Genomic DNA, 26,247 nt, shown 5'->3' with positions numbered 1-26,247 from the left:
CAGGGCATGCTGCACCAAGAACTGACAAATCTCTGAAGTCTTCCAGCTTCATAGAAGAAACTTCAGCTGCAATCCCTTGAGGTACTTGGTATATTTCTCACAAACAACAATGTAGTTAGATACTGCAGGTTGTTTATGGAAAGATGGAATTCTTCCCTGAAAGCTTCTTTGTCGTACTATTTCCCAGAAGTCCTCCATCTGTGTGTTATGACGATTTTATCAGCTGTTGTCACTGGTGGGAATATCCACTACATTTAAGTTATTTTTAGGTGTGACAGCCAGAAGGCAATATGACTTTTTACTGTTCAGCTGTTCTGATGCTTTCTGCTTGCTCCAGGCTTTACCATTTTCTTCTGTACCAAATGTTGACAAAAGGAACAGTCTTCAGTGTGCTGCAGTATTGTCTTGGTTTATCCTATTTTATATGTCCCAGTATAAGCTCATTTTGTGCTATTTAAAGTGATGTCATATCATGGGTGAAAATCCAAATGCATCCAATAAATTCCAGGCACAGGAAAGGGGAAAAAAATATCTCTAATATTGTTCAGATTGGGCTTCATCTTTTCTATATTTCAAATAGCCTAGCAGCTCAGAGTAAAGACATTATTTTCTTTAGAAACACTTTAAAAATCTGCACCATCTAATCTCAAGCACCTAGCTGAGGTGCCTCAGTGAGGAACACTTCCTGAGGCTCCTCCTATAACTCCAAAGGTGAATTAGTAGCTCCTAAAATCTGAATTGGTCTCTGGGGAAGCTCTTTTTCTCTGTGGAGGATCAAGACTCTGGAAGAGGTATCTTTAGTAGGGAGACTAAAGATGAACCTCAAGATCCTTGGCAATAGCACTTTCTGCAGATTGTCTTCAGAAAATAATATGGTATACTGTGATCCTCTCCCAACTAGGTACAGTCCACTAGCAACAGCAAGGTCCATGCTTTGTGATGTGTCCAGGGAAAATGCATTATTAACAAACAAGCCTGTTATATAGCTGTCCAGTACAGCTTCTAATTGGGCTAAACTGAGTAGTGAAGGAGTATCTATTCTAGACATTTGCAAAGTGAAATGATGGGGAAAGAGGCTTTAGCAAGGAAGAAAAGCATGAAGGTTTGGAGAGATCCCTGTAAATACTCCTACCCCCATGAATTTCCTTGTATCATGGAAGCTAGAAGTACCCCTGCCTCTGGGTATAGTTCCACTTTTTAAACTGAGATTTCCCTCTCTCTCTTTTTTTTAACAAGTCAGAATTGCAACAACAAAACACTTTTAATGCTTTAACTCCACTCTTGTCTAAAGAGTTCTGCTGATCAGATTCCGTTTGCCTTTATGCTTTAATTTGAGTTTTTAGGTCTTACTTTGCACACTACTGAAGTATGATTCTCTAATGTAATGTGATTCTCTGTATTGCAGCAACTCTTCTTGAAAGCAATTCAACCACAATCAGAACCAATAACAAATATACCATTACAAAACAAACTAAAGCTTTGGGTGACGGTGTTAAAAACAGGTTGCAAAAGAATTAGTGCTACATGATTTTGCCACAGATATGTGGTGACAGAGTTCTGCTTCCAACAGCCATCCTGGGACTATCCCACAGCTAAAGCAATACTGAAAGTTTTCCTTTCCACTTTGTTGGAGAGAGATTTCTGATCCTTATGGTACCATAATTTACTTTGGATTTGCTATCAGCCCTTCCCTTCTTGCAGTACCCTTTTTGTAAAGCTAGCACATGGTGGAGCAGTAGCAGCTATTTAGTTCATGCATCCAAATTATTGCATCCTATTTGACTTCCTGTCAGACATCGTTCTCCCTGATGATTTAGAATGTGGCTGGTTAAATCATGAAAGCCATTCTTTTGCTTAATAAGTACCTTGTTATACCACTAGTGTTTTTTTCCTCCTCCTGTGGATTTCTCTCTTCTTTCCTCCTCACTCTGCTGCAAAGTTAAAGATACTGCACTAGAGGAATCCACAGATGTGCTTTATCTATGATGTGAAAATGTCGAGGGCATGCTACAATAGACAGAGCAAGGAAGTAGATCATTTGATGGTGCAGGCCAGTGCAACTTCCTCGGATTCAGCAAGGCTGCCCTAGCTCTCAAGTTCAAGATTTGCTCCTTACCCTCCAGCCTGGAGGGAAAATGAGCTGCTTTGCTTGAACAGTTTCTTATCAGCCAGTGTCCTGAATGCCAGCCTCCTCTTATCAGTATTTAGCTTTTAATGTGCCACTGTTCCATATGGTGACAGCAGACTAACCGTGCCCCTTCGCAAAGGAGTTCAGCACATAGCTTTCCGCTCTATTCATTGTGTATTGATTTGCTCTTACCTATATTGTATTTGTTACATCTGGCTAGATTTTAGACTCTATTCTTTTCAGACTGCAATAGGAATTCAAGTGTTTGATTTATCATGAGAGCTGCAATCTTCAAATTACCTTAAAAAAGAAAAAGGAAATTAAAGTGCCCAAGTAAAAATGACAACCAAGCACCCTATGTGTGCTCCAAACAATTCCCTCCCCTAGCCATCTGCTCCTTCCTCAATCTTCTCAAAACAAGTAAGTAAAGCAGGCAACAACTGCAACTTCTCTTAGCAGGTGCCCAAAACCAGACTACCTACTACAGCCACACAGTTCCCAAGCAGTTTTGGTCAGATCAGTGTGTCCTTGATGCAAAATGAATGTAGCCCATTTGCAGAGCTGGCTATTTTCCTTGTTGATACAGATACAGTTGAATAAATGGAAATTAAACCTCAGAAGAGTGGTTTGAAATGTACACACAACACACACCCACACACACTGTGAGCACACACAAACACCTTTTTATCCCACATGCAATGTACTGATGATTGTTCTACTCTGTCTCTTGAGAGAAGGGCAGCACGAAGCTACCTTGGCCCCAGAAGAATTGACTAGAGCAAACAATACTCTGAAAGGGAGGGGAGGAGAAGAGGTTTCCACAGTCTGCTTCAGGCATGTAACAGTAAATGCCAAATCTAAGGGCACTGCTACTATGTGTTTTCTGTACAGTTGACAGCATGGAGGCCGTGCTGCAGTCTCTCCTATGAGGACAGACTGAAGGAGTTGGGGCTGTTCAGTCTGGAGAAGAGAAGGCTCCGAGGTGACCTAATTGTGGCCTTCCAGTATCTGAAGGGGGCCTACAGGAAGGCTGGGGAGGGACTTCTCAGGATATCAGGTAGTGATAGGACTAGGGGGAATGGAATGAAGCTGGGGGTGGGGAGATTCAGGCTGGATGTGAGGAGGAGGTTCTTCACCATGAGAGTGGTGAAGCCCTGGAATGGGTTGTCCAGGGAGGTGGTTGAGGCCCTGTCCCTGGAGGTGTTTAAGAGCAGGCTGGGTGAGGCCCTGGCCAGGCTGATCTAGTGTGGGGTGTCCCTGCCCATGGCAGGGGGGTTGGAACTAGATGATCCTTGTGGTCCCTTCCAACCCTGACTGATACTATGATACTATGAATGAGCAACAGGTTCCAGACCTACCACCATTATCTATGTAGTAGATTTTATTGTTTCAAACCTACCCAACTCTATTGATCTGATCAAATTGCTGAATTGTTTGAAAACTAAGTTCCCATAATGAACACTTTAATCAGCAAAATACTCAAGCTGGTGATGAGAAGATGCTTCCTTTGAACTGTATACAGGGGAAGCCAATAATGTTGAAGAAAAGTCAGGGACTCAACAAGCATATTTTCCCGTGGTTAGAATTCCATTGCTGGCTGAGGCTGTGATGCATGATGAGATTTCAATTTATCTTGCTGCTGATTTTTTAAATTTTATGCAAAGTGAGCTTACTGTGAATTTCTAGCTAGGCTTTATTTTTATGTATAAAGCCACATCTTCCTAAAAAGTCCAAATCAGCGAAACCAGTTCAGGTATGTCATAGACTATTTTACGTGTGAGAGACCCATCACGTAATATCATTCTATTTGGCTGCCTCCTTCACCTTATTTCCTACTAACTTACTCTGAGCTGAATCTCTGTACTGCAGCTGGCAGCCTTCATCCCAAACCCTTGCGTTGTTGGCAAACTACCTTTGCAGAAAGTGGGAAGCCTAGAGAGTAATTAATTTGATTTAAATTCCAGCCACCTTCAAAGCAGGCCTGCAGCCTAAACTAATCAGATAGACATCCTCTATAATCAAGAAAGAGGCATAGGTACCTCCAGGGCTGGGGTCATTCTACATCGAGGTTTAGTTTGAATACAAAAAGAGCTTAGCTGACTAGTTTGTGTTTGCCTAAAAACTTGGTCTGTGGTCACAAACAAGCTGAGTCCTGCCCTAAATCATTAAATACGAGGAGAGAGGAATGATCAAAGCAATTTATTTACTTCCAGATTGGAAATAACACACACTGCTCTGCTGGTTCCTTCAGGATTGCTGTCTCAGTAACCAGGTAGGAGCTTGAGGAGGCCTGTGTCTACGTAGCAAGAACATTCCCCAGGTTGCCCATCCAAAGTCTGACAATGTTGAGTAGATAGCTGCCCCCATAAACCTGCTTACTGTGTTACTCAGAAGGGCCAAGAGCCTGCCTTATTCTTGATATTTTTCTTTCCTTTTCTTTTTCAGTTTGCTTGTTTTATAGCCTTTCTCTTTGGGTGATGATGGAGTGGGATGTAGGACATTGGGTTCAATGAATCACAGGATTACAGGATGTTAGGGGTTGGAAGGGACCTCTGGAGATCTTAGAGTCCAAACCTCCTGCCAGAGCAGGACCATACAATCTAGTGCAGGTTGCACAGGAACACATCCAGACAGGTCTTGAAAGTCTCCAGAGAAGGAGACTCCACAACTTCTCTGGGGAGCCTGTTCCAGTGCTGTTTGACCCTTGCATCTTTGGTTTGACCCAGTGGGGCTGCAATTTTTTCTTAATATTCCAAGTCAAGTTGTCAGTTGATTTAGGACACTCAAGATATTTCTGAAAAGACAGAAAAATCAGAACCTAATTCTGTGGGCATTGGTGATAGACATCAGGGCACCCATATGCTTTTGTAGTACTTAAGTTCATCATTGCTCCTGTGAAACTTGATAGTGTGAGTAACTGAGTCAACAGGGGCACAAGTATGGAAAAGGAGGAGGATAGAACTCCAACTCCTGAAGGGAGTGAGTTTTGTCCTTGACATCTGTGGAGCCTGGATTTTACTGCTTTGATTTTCCCTTTCCCACAGTACAAGAACCAGAGGATATAAGAAATAACAAGCCATGCCTTTCAGAGGATGCATAGAACTGTTTCTCCATGCAATTGATCTTTCAAAATTTATAGTTGGGAAAGTATTTGGGGGTAAACTGCAATGAAAAAATCTTTCAGTCTTGCTGAGGCAAATGTATGTAAATAATATGCCTTTTTATACTGCAGGGCAGAGACAGACTGCCTCAGGATAGGAAGACAGTGTTGCAGCTCTTTCTGTTATAGGTGGCTGGTTTGTTTTTCACAACTTTCTCTGGCTTGTATGTTGGAGGATGGCAGGTTTGGATGGATATTTGGTTTAATTTGCCATGGTGTTTGGTTAAAACAGAATTCATGAAAACATCCAAACTCATCTAGAGATTGAAAATTAAAGGGAAAGGATTAAAGGAATTGCTGTTCTGTGTTGACGAATGAAATGTTACCATGGATACCCTGGTCTGTTTATAGCAATAATAATAAATATTTTCAATTCACACTGTGCTTTTCATCTCAAAGGATCCCAGGTGGTTTATAAATGACATACATGGGTTGTTCTACATGGCACTGAGTTGCAGCCACAAGAATTGCCTAATAATCTATATTGGTACTGCCTGGCAGTGGAAGGTAGAAAATGTACTGTACCCTGAGTGCATCTGTAGGGGTTGTTTGGGAAAGCTGAATTTAAATGGAAGACCTGAAGTCTATCCAAGAGTCAAACAGCAAAATGCAAAGAATCAGACAGGGTCAGGTATCATGTTGCTGATGTGATTTGGTAATTTCTTTGAGCAGAGATGGATTAATTTTTTACTAGAGCTGGGAAGGAACTGTTTTCTTCCTGAAAACCTCTCAGGTCAAAACCTTTCCCTGAGGTGTGTACCTTTGCAGTTTCAAAGGGAGAGAGCACCCTGCTGCAAGCAGCCAGTTTAGGGATCTCTCCAGAAGTGGCCCTGCTGAGTGACTGCCTTTCCTCCTCTGGCAGGGGGTTATAGGAGGTGTGTGTGTTTGCTCACTTTCTAATTATTTGATAAGCTTATTTAGGTCAATTATTTAAATTACTATTGGCTGGGTGTTGAACAAGGTATCATTGCAAGGTAACTCAAGTGTGCAGGGCCACTGAATGGCTGGGTCGTTCTCTCTGGCAATGTGTACAAGGTGGCTGCAGCACCAGCAAAGGAGATTAGAAATGAGCAATGTGGCAATAGCTTGGTGATGTGGATAGAAATGCTAATATAGCCCTCCTGCTTCCCACATGAATACACGATCCAAGACAGGAAGCAAGGGAGACTGTGTCTGCTCATCTCTCTTCTAAAAGATCATTTCTCCTGGAACTAGGAAACTTGACTTAAACTTCATTATGCTCACAAATATTTTCCTGCAATTTTTCTTCATGAATCAATGCTTAATGGCTTAAGGAAGAAAATGTCATCAAATAAATAGATGAAGAAATCCTCCAAACCTTGACGGTTCCAGACCTTTCCTTTAGATGATATTCAGCTTTCTGCTTTCTAGACATAGCGTGAGTAATTCTCTGCGCTTTTGCTTTCTTAGGCAGAGCATTAGTGCTTATGTGACCTATATAACCACTGACAGAGAAAATGACTCCTTACAAACACTTTGTACTCTATTTTTCTACATAATTTAGGGGAGGCAGATAACTGATGAAGTCCAGTAAATTGTTTCAGAAGTCCTCGTTTCAGTGACTGCCTTTATAGTAGCAACTCTTTTAGATTCCTGATCTGTGCTTACCAAACTTTACTGTGTCCAGTTCTGGGCCCCACAGTTTAGGAAAGATGTTGACTTGCTGGAGCATGTCCAGAGAAGGGCAACAAAGCTGCTGAAGGGTTCTGAGTACAAGCCCTATGAGGAGAGGCTGAGGGAGCTGGGGTTGCTTAGCCTGGAGAAGAGGAGGCTCAGAGGAGACTTTGTTGTTGTTTACAACTACCTGAAGGGAGGTTGTAGCCAAGTGGGGTTTGGTCTCTTCTCCCAGGCAACCTGCCGCAAAACAAGAGGACACAGTCTCAAGCTGTGCCAGGGGAGGTTTAGGCTGGATGTTAGGAAGAAGTTCTTCACAGAAAGAGTGATTGGCCATTGGAATGTGCTGCCCAGGGACGTGGTGGAGTCACCATCACTGAAGGTGTTTAGGAAGAGACTGGATGAAGCACTTGGTGCCATGGTTTAGTTGATTAGATGGTGTTGGGTGATAGGTTGGACTTGATGATCTCAAAGGTCTTTTCCAACCTGATTAATTCTATTCTATTCTGAGGCAAAATATTTGCAGATGCAACATTGCCATCAATTTTATGTCTAAGTAGTTCTTATTATTTCACACTTTAGTCTTGAAGGGCCAAGAAACCTGCAAGACTGGGTCCTCTTTCCTATGAAAACAACCCCTTCACTACTAACAGCTTGTTCTTAATGAACCTGCTTTGTATTACTGAGCATCCAAATCATTAAAAGAATTGTTAACAAGGAAGGGCTATTTGGCTGAGGCTCTTCAATTGGGCTAAAAACAAGTGGAATTTAAATTAGCTGCTAGAGTTCATTTGTGAGTCCCTTCCATCCTTTGAAGGGAAGGACTTTAAAAAAATGCAGCATTTCTATCTGACTTAAGCTTTGGTTGAGGTAGGGCTGAGGTTTATACTTTAAACACAGGCTGGGTTGGTAGATATTTTGTAAACCTTTTGGTGTGCATTGGGTGAGCTTTTAGCAAACGGTGGCTATTATTTTGATGGCAGTCTTCCTGAAACTTAGTGTTTCCATATGGTTTCCTCCCAGAACAATGCAAAACCTGATGAATTTACCTGGAATTTACTTTTATGCTTGGGAACTTGAAAAATTGGAGCACTGTAGTATCATGTTTCTGTATTAACATGCAGTACAGGAAAAATAAAAGGATTGCATAAATTTTACAGCATTGTAGAATGGTTTGGTTTGGAAGGGGCTTTATAGGTCATCTAGTTTTAAGCCTCCTGCCATGGGCAGGGACACCTACTAGACCAAGTTTAATCTAGCTAGTGGTCCTCCTTTGGACTCACTCTACCAGTTCTCTGTCTCACTTGCATTGGGGGATGCAGAACTGGACACAGTACTGCAGGTACAGTCTCACCAGTGCAGAGTAGAGGGGGAGAATCACCTCCTTTGATCTTCTGGCCACACTTCTCATGCAGCCCACGATACAATTTGCTTTCTGGGCTGCAAGTGTGCAGTGCCAGCTCATGCTGAGCTTCTCATCGACCAGCACTCCCAAGTCCTTCCCAGGATGGCAGTCTATTCATTCCTCACCCAGCCTGTATTTGTCCTTGGCATTGCCCTGACCCAGTTGCAGGACTTTACGTTTGGCCTTGTTGAACTTCCCAAGCCTGTCATGGCTTCTCTGGAAAATATCCCTCCCCTGTTGTGTGTGAGCTGCACCACACAGCTTGGTGTTGTTGGCAAACTTGCTGAGGATGAGCTCAATCCCACTGCTCATGTCACTGACAAAGATGGTGAACAGTATCAGCTCCAGTACTGACCCCTGAAGAACACTACTTGGCACTTGTCTCCACTTAAACATCAAGCCACTGACTGCTACTCTTCAATTGTGATCATCAAGCCAATTCCTTATCCACTGAGTGGTCCACCCATCAAAGCCATGTCTGTCCAGTTTAGGGACCATGATGTCATGGGGGACAGACCAGGCAGATGACATGAATTGTTCTTCCCTTGTCCATCAGTACTGTCATGGAAGGCCACCAAATTTGTCAGATGCGATTTGCTGTTGGTGCAGCCATGTTGGCTGCTCCCTGTCACCTTCTCATTTGTACTGTGCCTTAGCAGAGTTTCCAGGAGCAAACCCCTCAAACTTGCTTCAGACTGCTCAAAAGCTTCTGCTGCTCTCCCCACCCTCAACAGCTCCATGTGATCCCCACGTGGTGCCACAGCCTCCTCCCTCTCCCTTCCTGCAGGCAACAGTTTGAGACCCTGTGAACTGGGATCATAAAGATATTGGCAGTGTTTTCTTGGGTGCCTATTTGTAAACTTTTGGCAGGTTGCTAGCCTTCTATGAAAACTCTGCCAGCCCTAACTCTAATTCTTGCCTGTTGATAGGGTAGGGGTGATTTGCCTGCCTCTTCCAGCTGATTGCTGAAAGCACTTTGAATCACATTTTAAAGTCTCATTGGGTAAAAAAAAATAAAATTCAGAGAGGAGTTTACCAGACAATGTGATGAATTACCAGGAGGAGGAAGAGCTCTGAAGACTTTTGTGTGTGCTGTACATTTGGCTCTGTTTACCATCATTACTGCTAAATTACTTTTGTTGTTTTCCCACAATCACTTAACGCTCTTACAGATAATCTTTCGTGTTCTGCTGTCAGTTGTGTTTCCAGAGACTTGCCGTTAGTGTAAGTAGTAGATGACTGATGGTGTACTGTAATCTTGGGGTGATTCACTGTATTTCAAATGATTAAAACATGCTGCTTGTATTTGAAGAGCTGAAATCTGTGCACAATTTGCTGCAAGTCAGAAATCCCCATGAGCAAGGGGAACCACTGAAGCAGGGGCTGCAGCATGGCAGGGAATACAAGGAGCGTCAGTGGGTAGATCACAGCAAAATCTAATCCTTCATCTTCTTTTTTAATGGTATGCTGACTCCCACCCAGGGATTTGACAGATACAGCCGGCTTATTGACTCGTTAGTCTTGCACTAATTGACTGCTGGTTTAGATACTGGAGCCTCTAACCAGCATTTAAACTCTGAGTAGGCACGCCGGTAACATGCCAGTGAGAGTGTTTGGGGGAGGAGAAAGCTGCTGGGTGCATGCCTCCTGGATTCGGCTCCCCGCGCCGGGAGATGTGTGAGGTTGGGTGTGCGAGCTGTCACCGGCAGTTATCCGAGGACAGCTGAGAGTGAGCTCAAGCGCTCCGCTTTCACGCGGGGAGAGAAAGGCTGGTACTGAAAGTACAAGCTGGCAGGATCATGACAGAGCCAAGCAGCAGAAAGGAAGGATTTAAAAAATGCCGGAGTGCTACTTTCAGCATCGATGGCTATAGCTTTACAATCGGTGAGCCTGATTTAATTCCTCTTCTTTCCTTCATTGCCTCTCTTCTCCTTCTTTCCTCTCAGTCGTTGCAGCTCCAGTAAGCACAGGTAAAAAGGCAGCTGTTGGCAATTGCCTTTCGTTGACATATGCCTTTTACAATGTACGTATGTCCTGCAACTTTTGCCTGGGTTGGTTTCCCATCCTGCCTTCTGTATTTTCTTCCCCCCCGAGAAATTTGCCTTTGATATGCAAGCCACTCTAAATCCTTTCGCTGCGTTTTGGCAGGAGTTCACAGAGACGCCTGCAAAACTTTTGCTTTGGAACCTTATCTCAGGGAAGCTTGGGCTTCAGGATTGCAGGTTTCCAACCGGCTAGCTGTATTTCCTTCCGATGAGCCCAGAATGTAACCCTTGGGAGCCTTGGCTTTGCTTCCAGTATTTCTTTCTTCATGTAGCCAGTGTTTCCAAATTCTGTAACCTTTTGCCTTTTCGCAGTTTGCGTAAAGATATCTGTAACAGTCCTTGTTGATTCTCAAACACAAAAAGCAAAATTGCCGGGGCAGGGAGTGATGGCAAAGAGAGATGAGGATTTTTATGACTGTTTGTCGTAGCTGTTTGACGAGCGCAGTTCACTGTTTGTGCTCACTGTTTTAGGGAAAAGTGAGGCTTCTCAAAGCGACAGGTGTCTGTGTTTTTCCAAGAGACTTGCTGTGCAAAGTTAAAATATGAGGATTCCCTGAGCAGACTGCTCTGCTAAAATTGTCTCTCACTAGGCTGTTACATAAATCCCTACAGATCTTAGAAACAAAGCAAGCTTACATCTCATTTTAATTTATGGATTAAATCTGGATCAAATAATATCCATCACATCTAATAACCACTCGGTATGAATTTCCATGGAACACCTTTAAGATGATTGGGATTCTGCTTCCCTACAGTGAAATCAGGAAAGTTTTTCCTGATCTGTTCTAGTGTAACAAGGTCACAATTTCATCTAGTAAGCATGGGTACCAGCTTTTTATTGGCATGGAAGGAGATACCTGTTTATTCCCCTGCTTTATGGAAAACTTGTTTTGCGATCATTAACACCATGCAAACGTTAAACTTGCTGAAAAGAAGAGATGAAAATGTATGTTTCATGAAGATATCTTCTTGTAGTCATCTGTTGATGTGCATATAGCACTTTTAATGATGAAACTGCCAGGCAAATGCTACTTCTCAAATTTCTTTCTCTAACAGGAAGGTGGTAGTCCCTCCAGCAGGTTGAGCTGCTACAGACTCACTTTCGAACTCCCTATCTTAATCTGTCCCCATCTCAGTGTCATTACTAATAGTGTTATTTCATCAGTTTGTGCCAGTCTGGAGGATAAACATTTCCTCTTTGAGCCTAGGCACATTATCTGAAGATGATAAATATTTATGACTGTGCCTATTTTTTGTTTGTTTGTTTTTCATGAGCAATCCAAGAGGATTGCTGCATTTTTTGCTTTGCTCTCTTTAGAGCTACTCATGCTCACACAACAACTAGACCAATTTTGTACCAAATTACTCAGGTTTAGAATTGCAGCTTCTTCTGCTTCTTAGGACAGTTGTTGCATAGGAGTTCCTGTGCTATTTTCTTCTATTTGATGCATACAACCATCATATTGGATACTGTGATCTGTGCATTATATAACATTTATTTTTATATCTGGACAAGCATGCATTGGATTGACTCACATAGCCATGAACATTTTGCTAAGCATGCTCTCTGGCATTACCAACGCTGTGGCAGACAGACCTGAATGATTCATGTGTTTAATCTTTATCCTGAAGAAAATGAGTGCAGCAACCTCAATGTATTAAGGATGAAGTTAAATGTCCTTTTTTCCTTTCTCTTTTTCCTATCAAATGAGGCTTCTGTGTAGGTGTCTGGTTTGGGATACTGTGAATTAAGAAGCTTTTGGGAAATGCTGAGCTGTTGCATCTGCTGTTGAAGTGTCAGCTGTGAGAGAAGGTGGATACTCTTGTGGCACAGTCATGCCAGGTTGACAGAAATGAGCAAAAGAAAATGTTTTGCATTAATTCACCCTTGCACTAGCTGCTAAGAAAGGGTGATATGCACAGTGTTTTGGAAATGATCATTTACAATGAAACAATGATGATTTTAGTGAAAGTCCTGGGCCTAACATCAAACATGAAGGTATGTGGGCATGGAAGAAGGCTGGTGCAAGAAAAGCTCCTTGGTGATGGCTTGCAGTTACGTAGCATCTCTGGAGGTGGTCAGCATCTGTTCAGACAGTAGTGCAACTCAGAGCAATTAGACAGCTCTGATTTTCACCTTGGTAGCTTACAGCACTGAGGGTGGGACAGGAGAGGTGTAGGAACTCTGCACTTACCAAGGACTTCACAGATCCCTGCAAGTGAAAGGGATGCACCATACCAGAGAGCAAATGTCTGCCAACACTTGATAGCTTGCTTCTACACAAAGAAACAAGGTAGTTGCAAATCCCTTTCCCCCAGCTCCCGTGCTTTGGATGGAGACCCTGAGGAGGACCGAAATGTGCTGGTCTATGCCCACTGAAGATTTCTGTGTGGTTTCAGTATTCTGCCTTTAGGGGATTTCTTTGCACTAGTAGCATGTAAAAGGATGCAGAGGGACTACAGTGGACTCAAAAGACAGGAATCATGTGATTTGGTTTGCTCTAGAAAGTTTGATGTATCTCAAATGAAGACTTCAAATTCTTTATTTGCTGTGGCCTACATCAGCGAATTTCAGTCAATGAAGTCTTGTATGCACAATTTGTTGTGTCTGAGCTCTTGTCTGACTTTGGTGTAATTTTCCTCCACTAAAAGTAAAGCAGGAAAGAGTAGTAGCTGAATTTAAGATAGAGGAAAATAAGAGCTAAGGTATTTCTTTTTCTTTTCCTTTTGTCCTTCACCTTGTCTCGTCGCTTCTGTGAGAATTAAAGGCTATTAAATCAGAATGCCAGTGTGCAACTGACTTTGCTGCTGTAATTGACTGACTAAAGGTGCAAGACAGAGGAACATCCACTGTTTTTAAACCTGAGAAAAAATGGTAAACACAAACATTAACAAGAGGATATTTTCTTTCTGCATTTATCACCTTCCTATGACTAAGAGCTAATTTCATTAAAGCTCCCACTCTCTGCTTTTCATATCCAGAAGCACCTGGCAACCCTATTTTGTCCCCTCCAATGTATCTAATACATTTATTTTTATAGATTAGAATGAAATTAAATGATAGGAAGTCCTGCTGTAACTCAGGTGTTACTAGAGAGGAGGGATGTGGGCACTGAATCAGCCTAGCTTGCAGCAGTTGTTTCTAACTCTTGCAGGAAATTTTCTCTAGGAGGAAACTGTCTCCGTTTCATGTGCAAAAGCTTTTCTTCCAGTCATTACCAAAGATCTGTCTTTTGCTTGGTGGTGTTTTTGAGCCTTCTTGTGATGGTTTTCTTAATGTTGCTGGGTTTCTCTAGTAGTAGTAACAGTTCACTACTTGAAACCTGTTTCACCATCCCTTTCAATATCACGGGTAGAACAGCCTAAGTAGATCCTGCTGGTCCCTTTGCCAGATCACTTCACCAATACCTTCTGTATTGTCTGAAGAGTTGTATATACTTTCTTGGTCTGGGAAAGGTTGGAAGCAAATTGAATTTTGAACTCAGCTTTGTTAGCTTCACTTTTAATGAGAATGCTGCTGTGGATTTTCTGTTATTCTTTTGAAAGGGTGTCCATCAGGAGTGGCACAGACAGGAATGGGCTTTTTAAATTATTCTACAAATAAACCAGAGAAATAAGAGCACTTTGGGTTATTTCTTGGTGTGTGTTGTTGTGGTTTGTTTGTTTGTCTTCAATTTTTATTTTGTCCAGAGAACTTTGTACACTGTAGCAGTTAACTGTTTTGTTCTTGTGTATTGATTTTTAGCCTTACTGGAGTTTCTCATTCATTTGAAGGCAACAGCACCTTTGAAACCGCATAAGAAGCAGTTTGAGCAGAAGACACCTCTAGGCCCATAAGTCATGCATTTTCATGGGGATTTGCCTTAATTCTGCTCTTAGTCAGTCATTCTGACTGAAAGCACACTGTAGTTACAAGGTGCTGACAAATATCCCTCCAGTTCTGCAAGTTGCTCCTGCAAAGGATGGCTGTGAGAAATGTTTGTCTGTGGGGTCAGTCTGCTTTCAGGAATGGAGAGGGGGTTACCTCTGCCTGCACATGAACAGAATCACAGAATCACCAAGGTTGGAAGAGACCTCAAAGATCAAGTCCAACCTGTCACCACAGACCTCAGGACTACACCATGGCATCAAGTGCCATGTCCAATCCCCTCCTGAACACCTCCAGGGATGGTGACTCTACCACCTCCCTGGGCAGCCCATTCTAATGGCAAATTACCCTCTCAGTGAAGAACTTTCTCCTCACCTTGAGCCTAAACTTCCCCTGGCGCAGCTTGAGACTGTGTCCCCTTGTTCTGGTGCTGGTTGCCTGGGAGAAGAGACCAACCCCTTCCTGGCTACAACCACCTTTCAGCAATGAGGTCACTCCTGAGCCTCCTCTTCTCCAGGCTAAACAATCCCAGCTCCCTCAGCCTCTTCTCATAGGGCTTGTGCTCAAGGCCTCTCCCCAGCCTTGTTGTCCTTCTCTGGACACGTTCAAGTGTCTCAATGTCCTTCTTAAACTGAGGGGCCCAGAACTGGACACAGTACTCAAGGTGTGGCCTAACCAATGCAGAGTACAGGGGCACAATGACTTCCCTGCTCCTGCTGGCCACACTATTCCTGGTGCAGGCCAGGATGCCATTGGCCCTCTTGGCCACCTGGGCACACTGCTGGCTCATGTTTAGGCAGCTGTCAATCAGCACCCCCAGGTCCCTTTCTGTTTGGCAGCTCTGACCCTGGCAAAAAAGTGAAGGAGGAATGTATTCATAACCACCAGCCCTGATGTGGATTGTAGCCTCTCCTTGTCTGTACCTAAATTTCTTTGTAGTTTTCTCTGCAATTTTATTTGCTACAAACAAAAAAAGATTTTAAAAAATTAGGAGTTTGGTGGGTTTCATGGTTCTTTTCAATTTTTATCCTCCCCCTCTCTCACCTGATAGGCCACACTGAGAGGATATTTTCTCAGTAAGAGCTGATAGGAAGCACTGATGATTTCTGTGTAAACAGTGGAATGCTGTCAGCTGAAATCTATGAACTGGGAAATTGAAGTTTATTAATATAACACAGATATTGTTTGCAATAGGACCTGAGATTTTCAGGGTAATTTCAGGAAGTCTGATGTAGCTATAATAGATTATACAGAATTAAAATATCTTCCAGCATAGCCCTACCTCCAACAAATTCACCTAAATTCAGTGCACAGGTTGTGAAATAAAGCTCTAAAGTTGCGAGAGCTTTTCCTGCTCCTCCCATGACAAAGGTTTACCCTTAAGCACTGCAGTCTCTGCTCTGCATCCAGATACACCTGAAGAGGATCAATAGTTGGCATGCATAGGGCTGGCCCTTTCTAGGGGGTCATGGTCTTTGTCACAGCCATAGGGAACAGTATCCTGCTGTTGATGCTTAATCTATTGCTGCTTCTATGGTGATTTCTGTGGCACCTCCAGGGTCTCAATATTGCACTGGCATCTTTGATGTTGCAGAGGTGCACTGCTGTAAGCTCTGTGAATGATCTTTGAAAAAACTGTGCATACTTCTTGTGCAGCAGGAAGCCTGGCAGTGCTTTCATGGAGCTCTGCCCATTTGCCTCTGTGGACACTCTACCTTATCACTGTTACCTGCTGTTCACAGCTGTGCTCTGCTGCCTCTATCTTGGCATCCAGAAACACAGTGAGTGTTTGGGGCTGTTCCCTTTTCTCCCAGAGTTGTTTTCAGTGAGAGGTTACTGTGTGGCATTGTGCACCACATACATCAGAAACTCACAAAGGATCAGATTCAGATTACAGTTCCCTGTTTCAGGATCACATCAAAAGTGCTCTTTTCCTTGCCTCTGCTTGTCAAGGAAGCTGTGAACAGTAAAACTCCTGCAGTATATTTTGATGTGAGTTAATGGGCATCCCTCTTCTATTTGGCTGTGTTCCAAACATGGGAGAATAACCTCCAGAGCCCTGGGTGAGATGTTAATGGATAAAACCATTGTTATCACAGTTGGAAAGTGTTGCTTGCATTAAGATTGGCAGATTACATTTGTCCAGGTCTTGGGGCTCAGTCACTTCTGAATCTAGCTCTAGGACTAGTGACACCAAATAGTCTAAAGCCCCCAATGGGAAGAAGATTCACTAATGTGAAGTAGCTATGAAAGCTTGGGCTTGTGGGGAACAGAGCTGCAAATAGGGCAGAAGGTGGAGAGACCTGGCTGGAGATGGGAACTCCTGTTTCCTTCATGCCAGATCCTAGACCCACCATACTGCTTGTCCTCCTGTTCTTCTGTAAGGGAAAGAAGAACAGCCTATCCTCTTCTAGAGACCACAAATGAGTGCTGCTCCCAGCAGGAGGGGCCCCATCTTACCATTCTGAGAAACAGTGATGCTTCTTCTTTTGTTTTCTCTCTGGCCTTTTGCCAGCCTCTCAATTGATGCAGTGAGATTAATTACAAATTTCAGATTTTCTAGAATGCCCAAAATGGTAAAGGAATAAATAGGCATGAACTCTTTGATGCTGTTTGAGCTCTATTTTAGGCAGGCAGCCAGGCCTGTTCCTGAGCAGGCAGGCTCTGACTGGAAGCAACCTTCCCTCATTTGCAGCCCCAGCCAGCTCCCTCTCCCATATTGAAAGCCAGAGGTCTGCATCCTCTGTCTCATACTGCTGCTATGAAGACCAGAGTCTAGAAGGTTTCAAACTTAATTGCCTTTGGGTATTTGCATTTTTGCTGCAGATCTATTTTAAACTCTTGTGCTGTACTAATTGTTCTATTTTCCTGCTGTAGTGTAAATGCAAGATCATTTCCCCAAGCTCTGTAGCTCTGCATGAGTAACAAAGCAAAAGGCAGGATCCTGGTCAGTGGTAAATCTGCATTATTCCTTTTCAGTTGTGTGAACTGAGTTGCTTTAAATGAGCAAAGGTTCTGCCCTGGATGGTCTTTGCAGATAAAGGGAACACTGCTGTAGATCGGAGAAGTAACTGCCCTACCTACAAGAAAGGCAAATCAAACCGCTTTTCCATGGCTCACTGCCACGACGTCATCTAGCTTATGGTGATATGTTGCTCCCCACTTTGCTCTGCTGATGACAGAACTTGTATCTAATGGTCCTGCTGAAACTAAGTCCCAGATTTCTGATAGCTACAAGCTCGAAATTTTCAGGCCTGGGAACTTAAACCTCCTGACTACATCAATAGCCTTGTGCTGCTGCCGTGTGCAAAGTTGGAAGTGCAGCACAGGGAAAGTTGTAGTAATTACAGAACAGATGCCCTTAATGAGGTCTCTACTGCCTTCCCAGCTGGTGAGTCGAGCGGAGCACTGGGACAATGCGGCAGCAATCGCTCCGGTCGTTGTGTGACATCACATTCTCCTCCTTGTTGTCATAGCAGCTGCAATCAGCTCCTTGAATATTTTCCTCAGGAAGATCGCAAACATCATCTCTCTCCATTAAATGGCCGTGCTCGGCGCTTGGTCTCTTGCCGTGGCTGCTGCACAATGCCACGTCTTATTTCTGCACTCAACAACCACCCCACCCCCCCCACACCCCCCAGCCCTTCCTTACTATAGAGCAATGAGGCATGTCAAATGGTGTGTTACTGGACAGGAGGCAATCAGCTTGCTCAACCCCTACCAGTTAATTCACTGTCAACTTTAAGTGCCTCTTCTAGGTTCAGTAGATTTACAGCCAGTTTATACTTCTCAGAGGCGAGGATAAGGAAGCTGTTTGGATTTGGGTTGTGTATCCTTGTCTCCTTTAGTATTGACACTGAATGCTTATTAGGAGTGAAAGCTTTCCAAACCCAAATGTTACTAGTTCCTTTCCTGTGTACATGGGTAGCTGAAGTCCTTGCAGTTCCCCAGCATGGCATGCTGATTGCTTTTTATGGACTCACTTTTTCCTATTTGTTTTCTTTTTAATTTTCTTTTCTGGGTCTTGTACTCTTGAACTGTGGCAATGGATTTTCTCCTCCAGATTTGTGCTAGTGCTTCCCTCTTTATGCCTTGTCCTTCTTTTTTCCTTATTTTGTGCTTCATGAATGCCAGTGTGATTTAGTTTGAATCATGTCAACTGAAAACTAAGCTTTCTTGCTGTAATCCCCCTACACAGCTAAGTACAGAGAGAAAATTTGCAGGGATTTTTTCTTCTTTATTTCTAGTTCATATAGAGCAAGTTAGTAAACCACTTTGGAAATAGACTTGAAGTACAAATTACAAGTCCATTAACTTTCTCTGAAATTACTTACAGCAGAATGTTCCTCTGCTTTGAATACTGAGTTTGGGGGTTGTTGGGTTTTGTTTGGTTGGTTAGTCTGTTTGTTTTGTAGTGATCCCTGTAGATCATAGAATGCTTTAGGTTGGAAGGGACCTTTAAAGGTCATCTAGTCCACTCCCCCTGCAGTGAGCAGGGACATCTCCAACTAGGTCAGGTTGTTCAGAGCCCCATCCAGCCTGACCTGGAGTGTATCCAGTGATGTGGCTTCTACCACCTGACCTAAGCCAGTGTTTCACCACCCACATTGTGAAAAATTTCTTCCTGATGTCTAGTCTAAATCTGCTCCTTTTTAGTTTAAAACCGCCACCCTTTGTCCTGTAATAACAGACCAGGAAGATGAATGATTTACACTTACCAGACAGATGCCCTTAAGAAAAGTTTAAAGGAGGCTTTAATTCAGGCCATGATTCTGCTGTTGGATGTGCACATGAAACCTTACTGAAGTCATGGGATTTTTTCAGACAAGTGGTCCTCAGCTGCAGCCTAAGGAGCCCTGCTGCATAGTAGTAAAAGTGCCCTCCATGATTAAAAGAGAGCAACTGCTATTTTCATCAAAAGCTGAGTGGGTACAACTGCAGCTTTAACGCTTTAGGAAGTGAACAGAGAATGAAAACGCACAGAGAAAACTGGACGCTGAATTTTATAGGTGCTGCTGTCAGCCATGGTCCAAAAGTGAAGTTTTGTTTTCCTCTCCCATTACAACTGGTGTTTTCTGGGACAGGTGTTTTGTACATGTGTTTTGTGCATTGTGAACTGCAGAACATGAAGCCCGATTGGTTAGTTTATATTGATTCCCCGCTCCCAAAGCTGTGATTAATACAGGACATGCATACTATTAATAATCACAGTCTTCCTTGAAATGTAGTCTGAAAATAGCATCTTTAGGATGTTCAGACTTCCTTTTTTGCCCTTAGTTGGCACCACATATGATTACATGTGCAGGAGACATGGCCTTTTTGCCTAACTGCTGGCCCTTGATTTAAAGGCAATCTGTGTTTCTGCCTTGAACATTACCATAATTCAGAATTCCAGATCTTGCAGGCCAAACGATGTTCTGACTCTTATGCAAGCCTGGCAATTCAAAACATCATTTGGCTTCCAGAGTATATTAGCTTTCTTAAAGCTGCCATATGAGCAAATCTAAGGAATCTGTGGCTCATTTTGGTTGCAGTTTTTTTGTTGTAGTTTTCTGTTGGATTTTGTGTGTTTGTAGGGTGGTGGGTTTTTTTTTGTTGTTGTTGTAGGGGGTTTTGTTTATTTTGTTGTGCTTTGTTTGTTTTAACTTGCCAAAATCTGCAGTATTGAAATCAGCTTTGATTATCAACTTCTATCTGGGTCATAGGATGGGTGATCTATATTTTACACTCCATGGACTGTCTATATGGTGTAGAGTAAAAAAGTATTGAATAGTCTGTATAACTGTTACAGATCACAAGGGACCAGATTCTACTGCTGCTCCTAGAAATGTAAATACTTTTTCAGCATTAATGTACAGAATCTCATTTCATGGCTCCTCACATAATACAAGCAGTGGGATTTTCCAGAGTCCTAGTTGTTGGTTAACTCCACTGTTAGAAAAATCAATGGATGTCTTTAGAATGTCCAGAACAGGACACCTTATGCTATTTTCAAAAGCTCCATTGCAGACAAAGAGTTAATTTGTTCCTGGTAACATCAACAGAAATAGAATTCCAGCAGGAAATACCTAAGCCCTAGAGACTGCTGCTAACTGTAGCTTTTAGTTGATTGTCTGCTTTTCATAGATTATTCAGTGTATGTAGATCAATTGATAACAAGCATATTGCTTTACTTCAGTTGAATGAATTCTGAGTTTTCACAAGTATGCTTCAGTGTAGATTTGAGCTGAGAGTGTTTAGCTTGGGTGTGTGTTTCTCCTGCAAAAATTATTGCTTTTTCTATGCTGTAGATTTTTGGTTGTGAGAGAGGTGGGTATTAAGGTCGTTGTTTTACCTCTTCTCTCTAATAGAAACAATTAGGTTGAAACTTCCTGCCTCACAGTGCAAAGCTGCAGCATGCTGATGTATGTAGGGGCTGGAGCCTGGCATACTTGAATGATGATTATCCCAGAACTTGGTGGAAAGGAAGGTGTAGCAGCCTCTCCATGACTGCAGTTTGCACCCCACTTTGCTGCAGAGAGCAGGCACTAATTGCTGGCAACTTTTAATTTGTCTGGTTATGAGTCTGAGTCCTTTCCTCTTGGCTGGCCCCACTGCAGAAGCAGCCTGCAGAAGCAGGACAAACAACTGGAGGAACAGTAACCAAACAGTTGCTGTTTAAAAGGCCACCTGGGAGTCATCACAACAGGTTGGGGAAACTGGGGGATCCTGGCTGTTAAGTATTGTATTTGAGTTTCACTTGGACACTTTGAAGCTGTGACTTGAATATGAACCCACATCAGCTGGTATTAGATCCTATAACTCAGCAAGCGCCTCAACTACCAGTCCAGCCTGCTAGTACTCTCCAGAATTCCTCCACTTCTGAAGTATCAACAGGTTATTGTTATTACAGTTGCTAGGTGGCTTCATTATTATTCCTGTCTCCATAGCTATTGCTTCATTGTTCTTGAATCAAGGGAAGCATAAGCACTGAGAATGGCAATTACAACACTGCTGATGACTTGGATCCCCTTGCTCTTGGAAGACACTCCTGTCAGGTTGACAACATGATCAGAGAAAATTTCCCTTCATGAGAGAATATGTTTATTCTTCAGTGATGTTTGCTGCCTTATGTTCCAGTCTAATGCTTCCCATTAATTAGAATTCATTATGCTATTTAACTGAAGTGGCATTCTTGAAGTGAAATTCTGCACAGTGATTTGTCACTTACTCTCTGTTTGTGTTTGCCTGCTTGCCCTCTGAAGAAGCAACAATAATTTGAACCTTCTGTTTTAATAACTGTCATTTAAAGGAACACTTTACATGCATAATTGTTTTTTTCTCTAGCTCTGCACTGATACTTAAATGAAACCTCTGGGATGCGCTCCCAGCTGGTTGCGTGTTTACTTGTTGTATTCAGTCAGTTGCATTTGATCTCTCTCATGTTGTTTGTGGCAAGTAAGTTTTGTGTCCTTTTGGGAAGTTTTTACCTTTGATTGTTTCAGCGTTCATTAGGCACTAATCTGTTCAGATGCTCTGGATAAGCTTTCTCAGACAATGCCTGTACCTCTCGGTCCCTAAGCTGAGGAGCAAAGGAAATTTGGCCTTTTGATGCCTGCAGTGCACAGGTGCTGTTACAAACATCTTTTTGAATTGGGAAGAAGAGAATGTTTCTGTGTTGGTGAAATGAGTGTTATGCTGGAAGCAAGGGGAAGAAGATTTTAGACTTGGAGTTGCACATCTTTGCTAGTCCCTGAAGTCCTCTCCATCCTTTGGCAGTGAGATAGCTGAGCCCTGTTGCTTGCTGGCATTGCTCCCAACCAAGAGGAATGGATGGAGTTTTGTTTTTTTTTGCTTTGAGGGTTTTGCAAAAGAACCTGAAGGAAGAAAGGACAACATGGCCTTATACCATTGTCATATAGCTCCTTGAAAGTACTTAATGATTTCTGCAGTGCACTTGTAGGGCCTGCTGCATGGAGAGACTGCAGCTGGTTTGTCTTGATGATCATAAGACCATCTCCAGTGTTTTGATCACCAAGACTAAACGATATTGCACTTTCAGTTAGAAAACTGAGTGTTTACTGTGTTGCATGGAGTTGGTGTTCACTGTGGCTTGCTTGCTCTTGAGCAGCACTGTCTCTAAGAAGGGCCAAGGGATTTTTTTTCTTTTCTCCTATACAGAATTGTCTGTGCCTTCAAACCCAAAGTGTCTATTAAGGGATGTGAGTGAGACATAGCAGGTATAACTGCTTGGTTCAGTCTGCAGAGTTCCTGCAATGGAGTCACAGTATTACTGATAAAATACGTGAACCATTTTTCACAGATATTTCATTGAGTGTCTTTCAGAAGAGCAAAACAAACAAGTATTTTCCCTTGGCTAATATTTCAATTTAAAGAGCCATGTGTCACTTTTTAGCTAGGACTGCCATTGCATATATTAGATGGTGTCAGTGGTTTGCCTGGGGACTTCACCGAGGGTGTGTATGCGTGTGTGTATATATATATATTCAAGTGCAGTGCAGTAAAAGCTCTAACTTCGGCCTTGGATCTTTCTTCTTTTTTATCACAGGTTGACAGCAACTGGATGTAAAGTTTGGTGAATCTTCTGAATATGTTAATTCTAAATGTATGTAGTATTATGACAAAGCTGTCCTCTTTAAAGTGGGAAGACAGATTTGAGGGGAACGTATACAATATATTGGTCACTGCTTTTATGTACATTGGCAGTTTACATGAAGTAGCAATGATAAAACTGGCAGATACTCCCAGTGCCAGTTTTCATCTCAGAAGTGCTTAATAGTTTGTTTGTACTTGCTTCAAAGTACACCTTTTTTTCAGTGAGTTACAGGAGAGTTTTTGTGTGCATAAATCCTTTTGCGTAGTGACTGGAGACCAGTTGCTGCAAAGGTGACTCTGAGAAGAACCATCTGCAGGTACTCACTAGCAGATTGCCAGTGACAAGGAACTGGGAAGCAGCGCTTGGTTTCTATATGCACCAGAAGCTTTAGTTACTGAGCTGAATTTCAATTGCTTGAAACAATTATATCAGATAGGATTGTGTTCACATCTGCTGTGAGCTGGTAGAAAGCAGACGAGCTGTAAAGCAAAGAGACACATGATGGTGCTCCTAACATCTGCCTCAGTGGCTTATGAAGTGGTGTACTGTTACTGTATGGTTGACTTGCTGTGTCGCGTATTAATGAGAAGATTATTTACCAGGATTATCTTCCTTAGCTTTTTGCACATGCTGTTCTCTGTTCGTGAGAAACCCTTCCTGTCTGTGCCACCTGGCAGGTAGGTCAGAGAAGCATTAGGTTTTGCTAGTTAAAGATGGGGCTTGATTTCATGAGCTGAAGGAGACAAATCCTGCCCTGTTCTTGGCCTGCTCTCTGAAGCACAGGCCCCTGAGCACAGTCTTTTCATATTCTGGGATAAAGCATGGTGCTTTATTGCTGCAGGGCAGTATTTCTTACCCAGCTACTCAGAATGGAGTCCTGAAATAGGTCTAGTTGGCTTTTATATCTGATCCCTTGCTACTTATACAGTACATAAATAAAGGGTGTATGCACCGGTGCCAAATTGTATATGGAGGAATCCTGTGGCACAGCAGCAATGCCAGCAAAGTGACCATGAATGAAGGAAGCTAGAAATTGAGTGCACTTGCACTAGTGAGTTACATCTGCAATACTTCTGGAGCAGTCCTGCACAGGCCTGTAACTGAAATAAAATACTAAATATTTATTTTCATACAAGCAGTGTGCTTTAAGTTAGCACAGATTGGACCTCATGACCTCTGAAAGTTGTTCCCAGCCAAAGTCTTCAGTGATTCTGTGTATACAAAAAGTTTCTCTAGGTTGGGGTAACATAAAAACAATACTTTAAAACATTTTTTGTTTTTAAAAATTTTAAATTCTTTCTCTTTCTACTTTTTTTTTCCCATATGATGAAGGATTTTATTCTCCCATTGAAAGGAATGGCAAAACGTTCTGCTAATTTCAGTTGGATCGAGGCTTAGATTTGCGTAGGCAGAATTGCATTTACATTGCGTTTGGAGGGAGAAGCAGGACATCACTTTCTTTAGTCTGAAGATTCTTTTGCAGAGTCTTTTGAAAGTACTTGTGGGCAAGAGGGAAAGATTGTGCAGTAAATCTTTTCCCTACGAGTATCAAGAAGGACAAATGACAACAGCTGCATGGTGCCAGAGTGGCTCACTGTTCACATTCAGCCTCCTCTTCCAGAGGCAAAGCACAGAGGGAGGAGAGAGCCTTCTGTGATGATCAAAACTGAGGTGCTGAACAGCTATAGGGAGTCATTATGGTGAAATTTTTTCAAAGAACAGGATGTAATGCTCCTCTCCCATGAAGGATGGGCAACCAAGGACAAGTCTTTCACAGCCTGCTATCCATGCAAACCTGCCAGTGATGGCAGATGAAACTGCCATGAAGTGCATGGCATTTCCAGTCAGATGTCCCATAGATGTTCTTGATCTGTGGTGCCACTGTGCTGTGGTACATGCAGTGGTCATCTGTCTAGGATCCTCACGATTAAAAGAGCTAGCAGGTCTGTCTGGCTCTGCTTGTATTTCTGTCAGGGTGCAGCTGAAGTGCTGGTGTTTTGGGGGAAAGGAAGGGATTTCTAAGGCCTCATGCTGAATATGCATGTGTATGTTTGTGTGAATTTGTGGAAGCAGGGGGAGATAAAGGAACTCTACAGCAATATGACACAAATTTAGCAGAAGTGTAAATGACCAAAAGTATAAGGTAGCAAGGACCTGGGATTTGAGGAAGCTCCAAACTCAAGAGAGAGTTACTGGAAAAGCCATTCTTTATTCTTACTTGCCTTCCTTGCTACATTATTCTGGCCCCTTGGTATTTGGATTTAATGAGGAAATGTTAGAATCGACATATAGGGAAAGAGGAATGGAACAAATTACATTTCAGTAAGTAGATATAAGTCTTCTCCAAGGGAAAGGCAGAACAAGGTGTGGGCTTCCTGCCATATGCTTCCTCGAGTGCTATCTAGGTGTGCTCCAGGTTACCTCTGGGCTTTGATGATGCTTGGCAGGGAAGGGAAGAAGAGCAGGCGTCAGAGGAACTTCCTCAGGAGTGCCACTCACATCCAGATGGCTAAATCTGGATCCCCCTGGGATTGCAGACTGAAATAGAAGGGCGAAGGAAATGGTGTATAATTGGTCCCTACTGAAGACAGTGGGATTGGTGCCTCATAAAAGCAAATATTTTGTCAATGAAGCTTCCAGACGCTGCACGTTTTGGAGTTCCTTTAAAGTTCCAGAGCCCACAGCATATTTCTGTTTTCAGCTGAGTATGGCCTGTCCTCAGGTGTTTGATGGAAACTGAAGTGGACAGAGTGATGATCCTAGGGGTGCGTACAGCTTAAAAATTAAGATGGGTTGCTGGAAAGGAAAAGATGCAAACCAGAGAACAGTTCATCTCTTGAGAAAGAAAAATCAGAAATGTCTATTTCCTCTCCCAGTCATCTCCTGCTTTGTCTCAAATGAAATCTGAGGCAATGGGTCTTTTTTACTACTTGGCTGTTGAAATAGATCCAATGAGAAAATGTGGGCAGAGCTCACTGCTACAAATGCTGGTTTGATCTACAGTTAACTATCTCAGCCATGCTTCCCAGTACACAAAAGACCACATATGTGGTCCAGGCTAATGATTGTCACTTTTTAAATATGAAACCCAAGACTAATTAATAGGAATAATAGCTCAGAGTTTATCAACTGTATTCGTTGTAACACAGAATGGCCAAAGGAATAAAAACATTTCTGCTGTGTCAGCTATTGTCCTTATTGCATAGCATCTCTGTTAGTAAACAGACTAGCCTGAAATGTTTGGCAGTCACAGGGTTGCAGGATCAGGTCCAATCTGTGGAGTACTGAAATCTGTGCATAAGGTAAGGATGAAAGATAATGTCCCCAAATTATGTTCTAACTTCCTAATATATGCAGAAGAAACAGTGCAGAGGAAAATCACAAAATGCTTCTATGCTCTGAGCTCCAAG

The 26,247-nt window shown here is 42.7% G+C and overlaps 1 protein-coding gene across 5 annotated transcripts in view; it reads left to right on the top strand.

The window, feature by feature from the left end:
- Positions 1-9,945: 9,945 nt before the first annotated feature.
- PDE1C (phosphodiesterase 1C) overlaps positions 9,946-26,247 on the top strand; it is a 315,392-nt gene continuing 299,090 nt past the window's right edge. Inside the window, exon 1 of one of the 5 annotated variants that reach the window (XM_068156894.1) lies at positions 9,946-10,212. In XM_068156894.1, the coding sequence (XP_068012995.1) occupies positions 10,128-10,212 (85 nt within the window). In that variant the 5' untranslated portion in view covers positions 9,946-10,127. The remainder of the gene's footprint in view (positions 10,213-26,247) is intronic. The other 4 variants (XM_068156895.1, XM_068156896.1, XM_068156902.1 and 1 more) reach the window with 4 other exon arrangements.

This window comes from Melanerpes formicivorus, unplaced genomic scaffold (assembly GCF_026170545.1).
Source record: "Melanerpes formicivorus ecotype bairdi unplaced genomic scaffold, bMelFor1.0.p_v2 SCAF_35, whole genome shotgun sequence".
NCBI classification, from domain to species: Eukaryota; Metazoa; Chordata; class Aves; order Piciformes; family Picidae; genus Melanerpes; species Melanerpes formicivorus.
The sequence above is the reverse complement of the archived record's forward strand: the minus strand, read 5'-3'. Positions and strand labels throughout refer to the sequence as shown.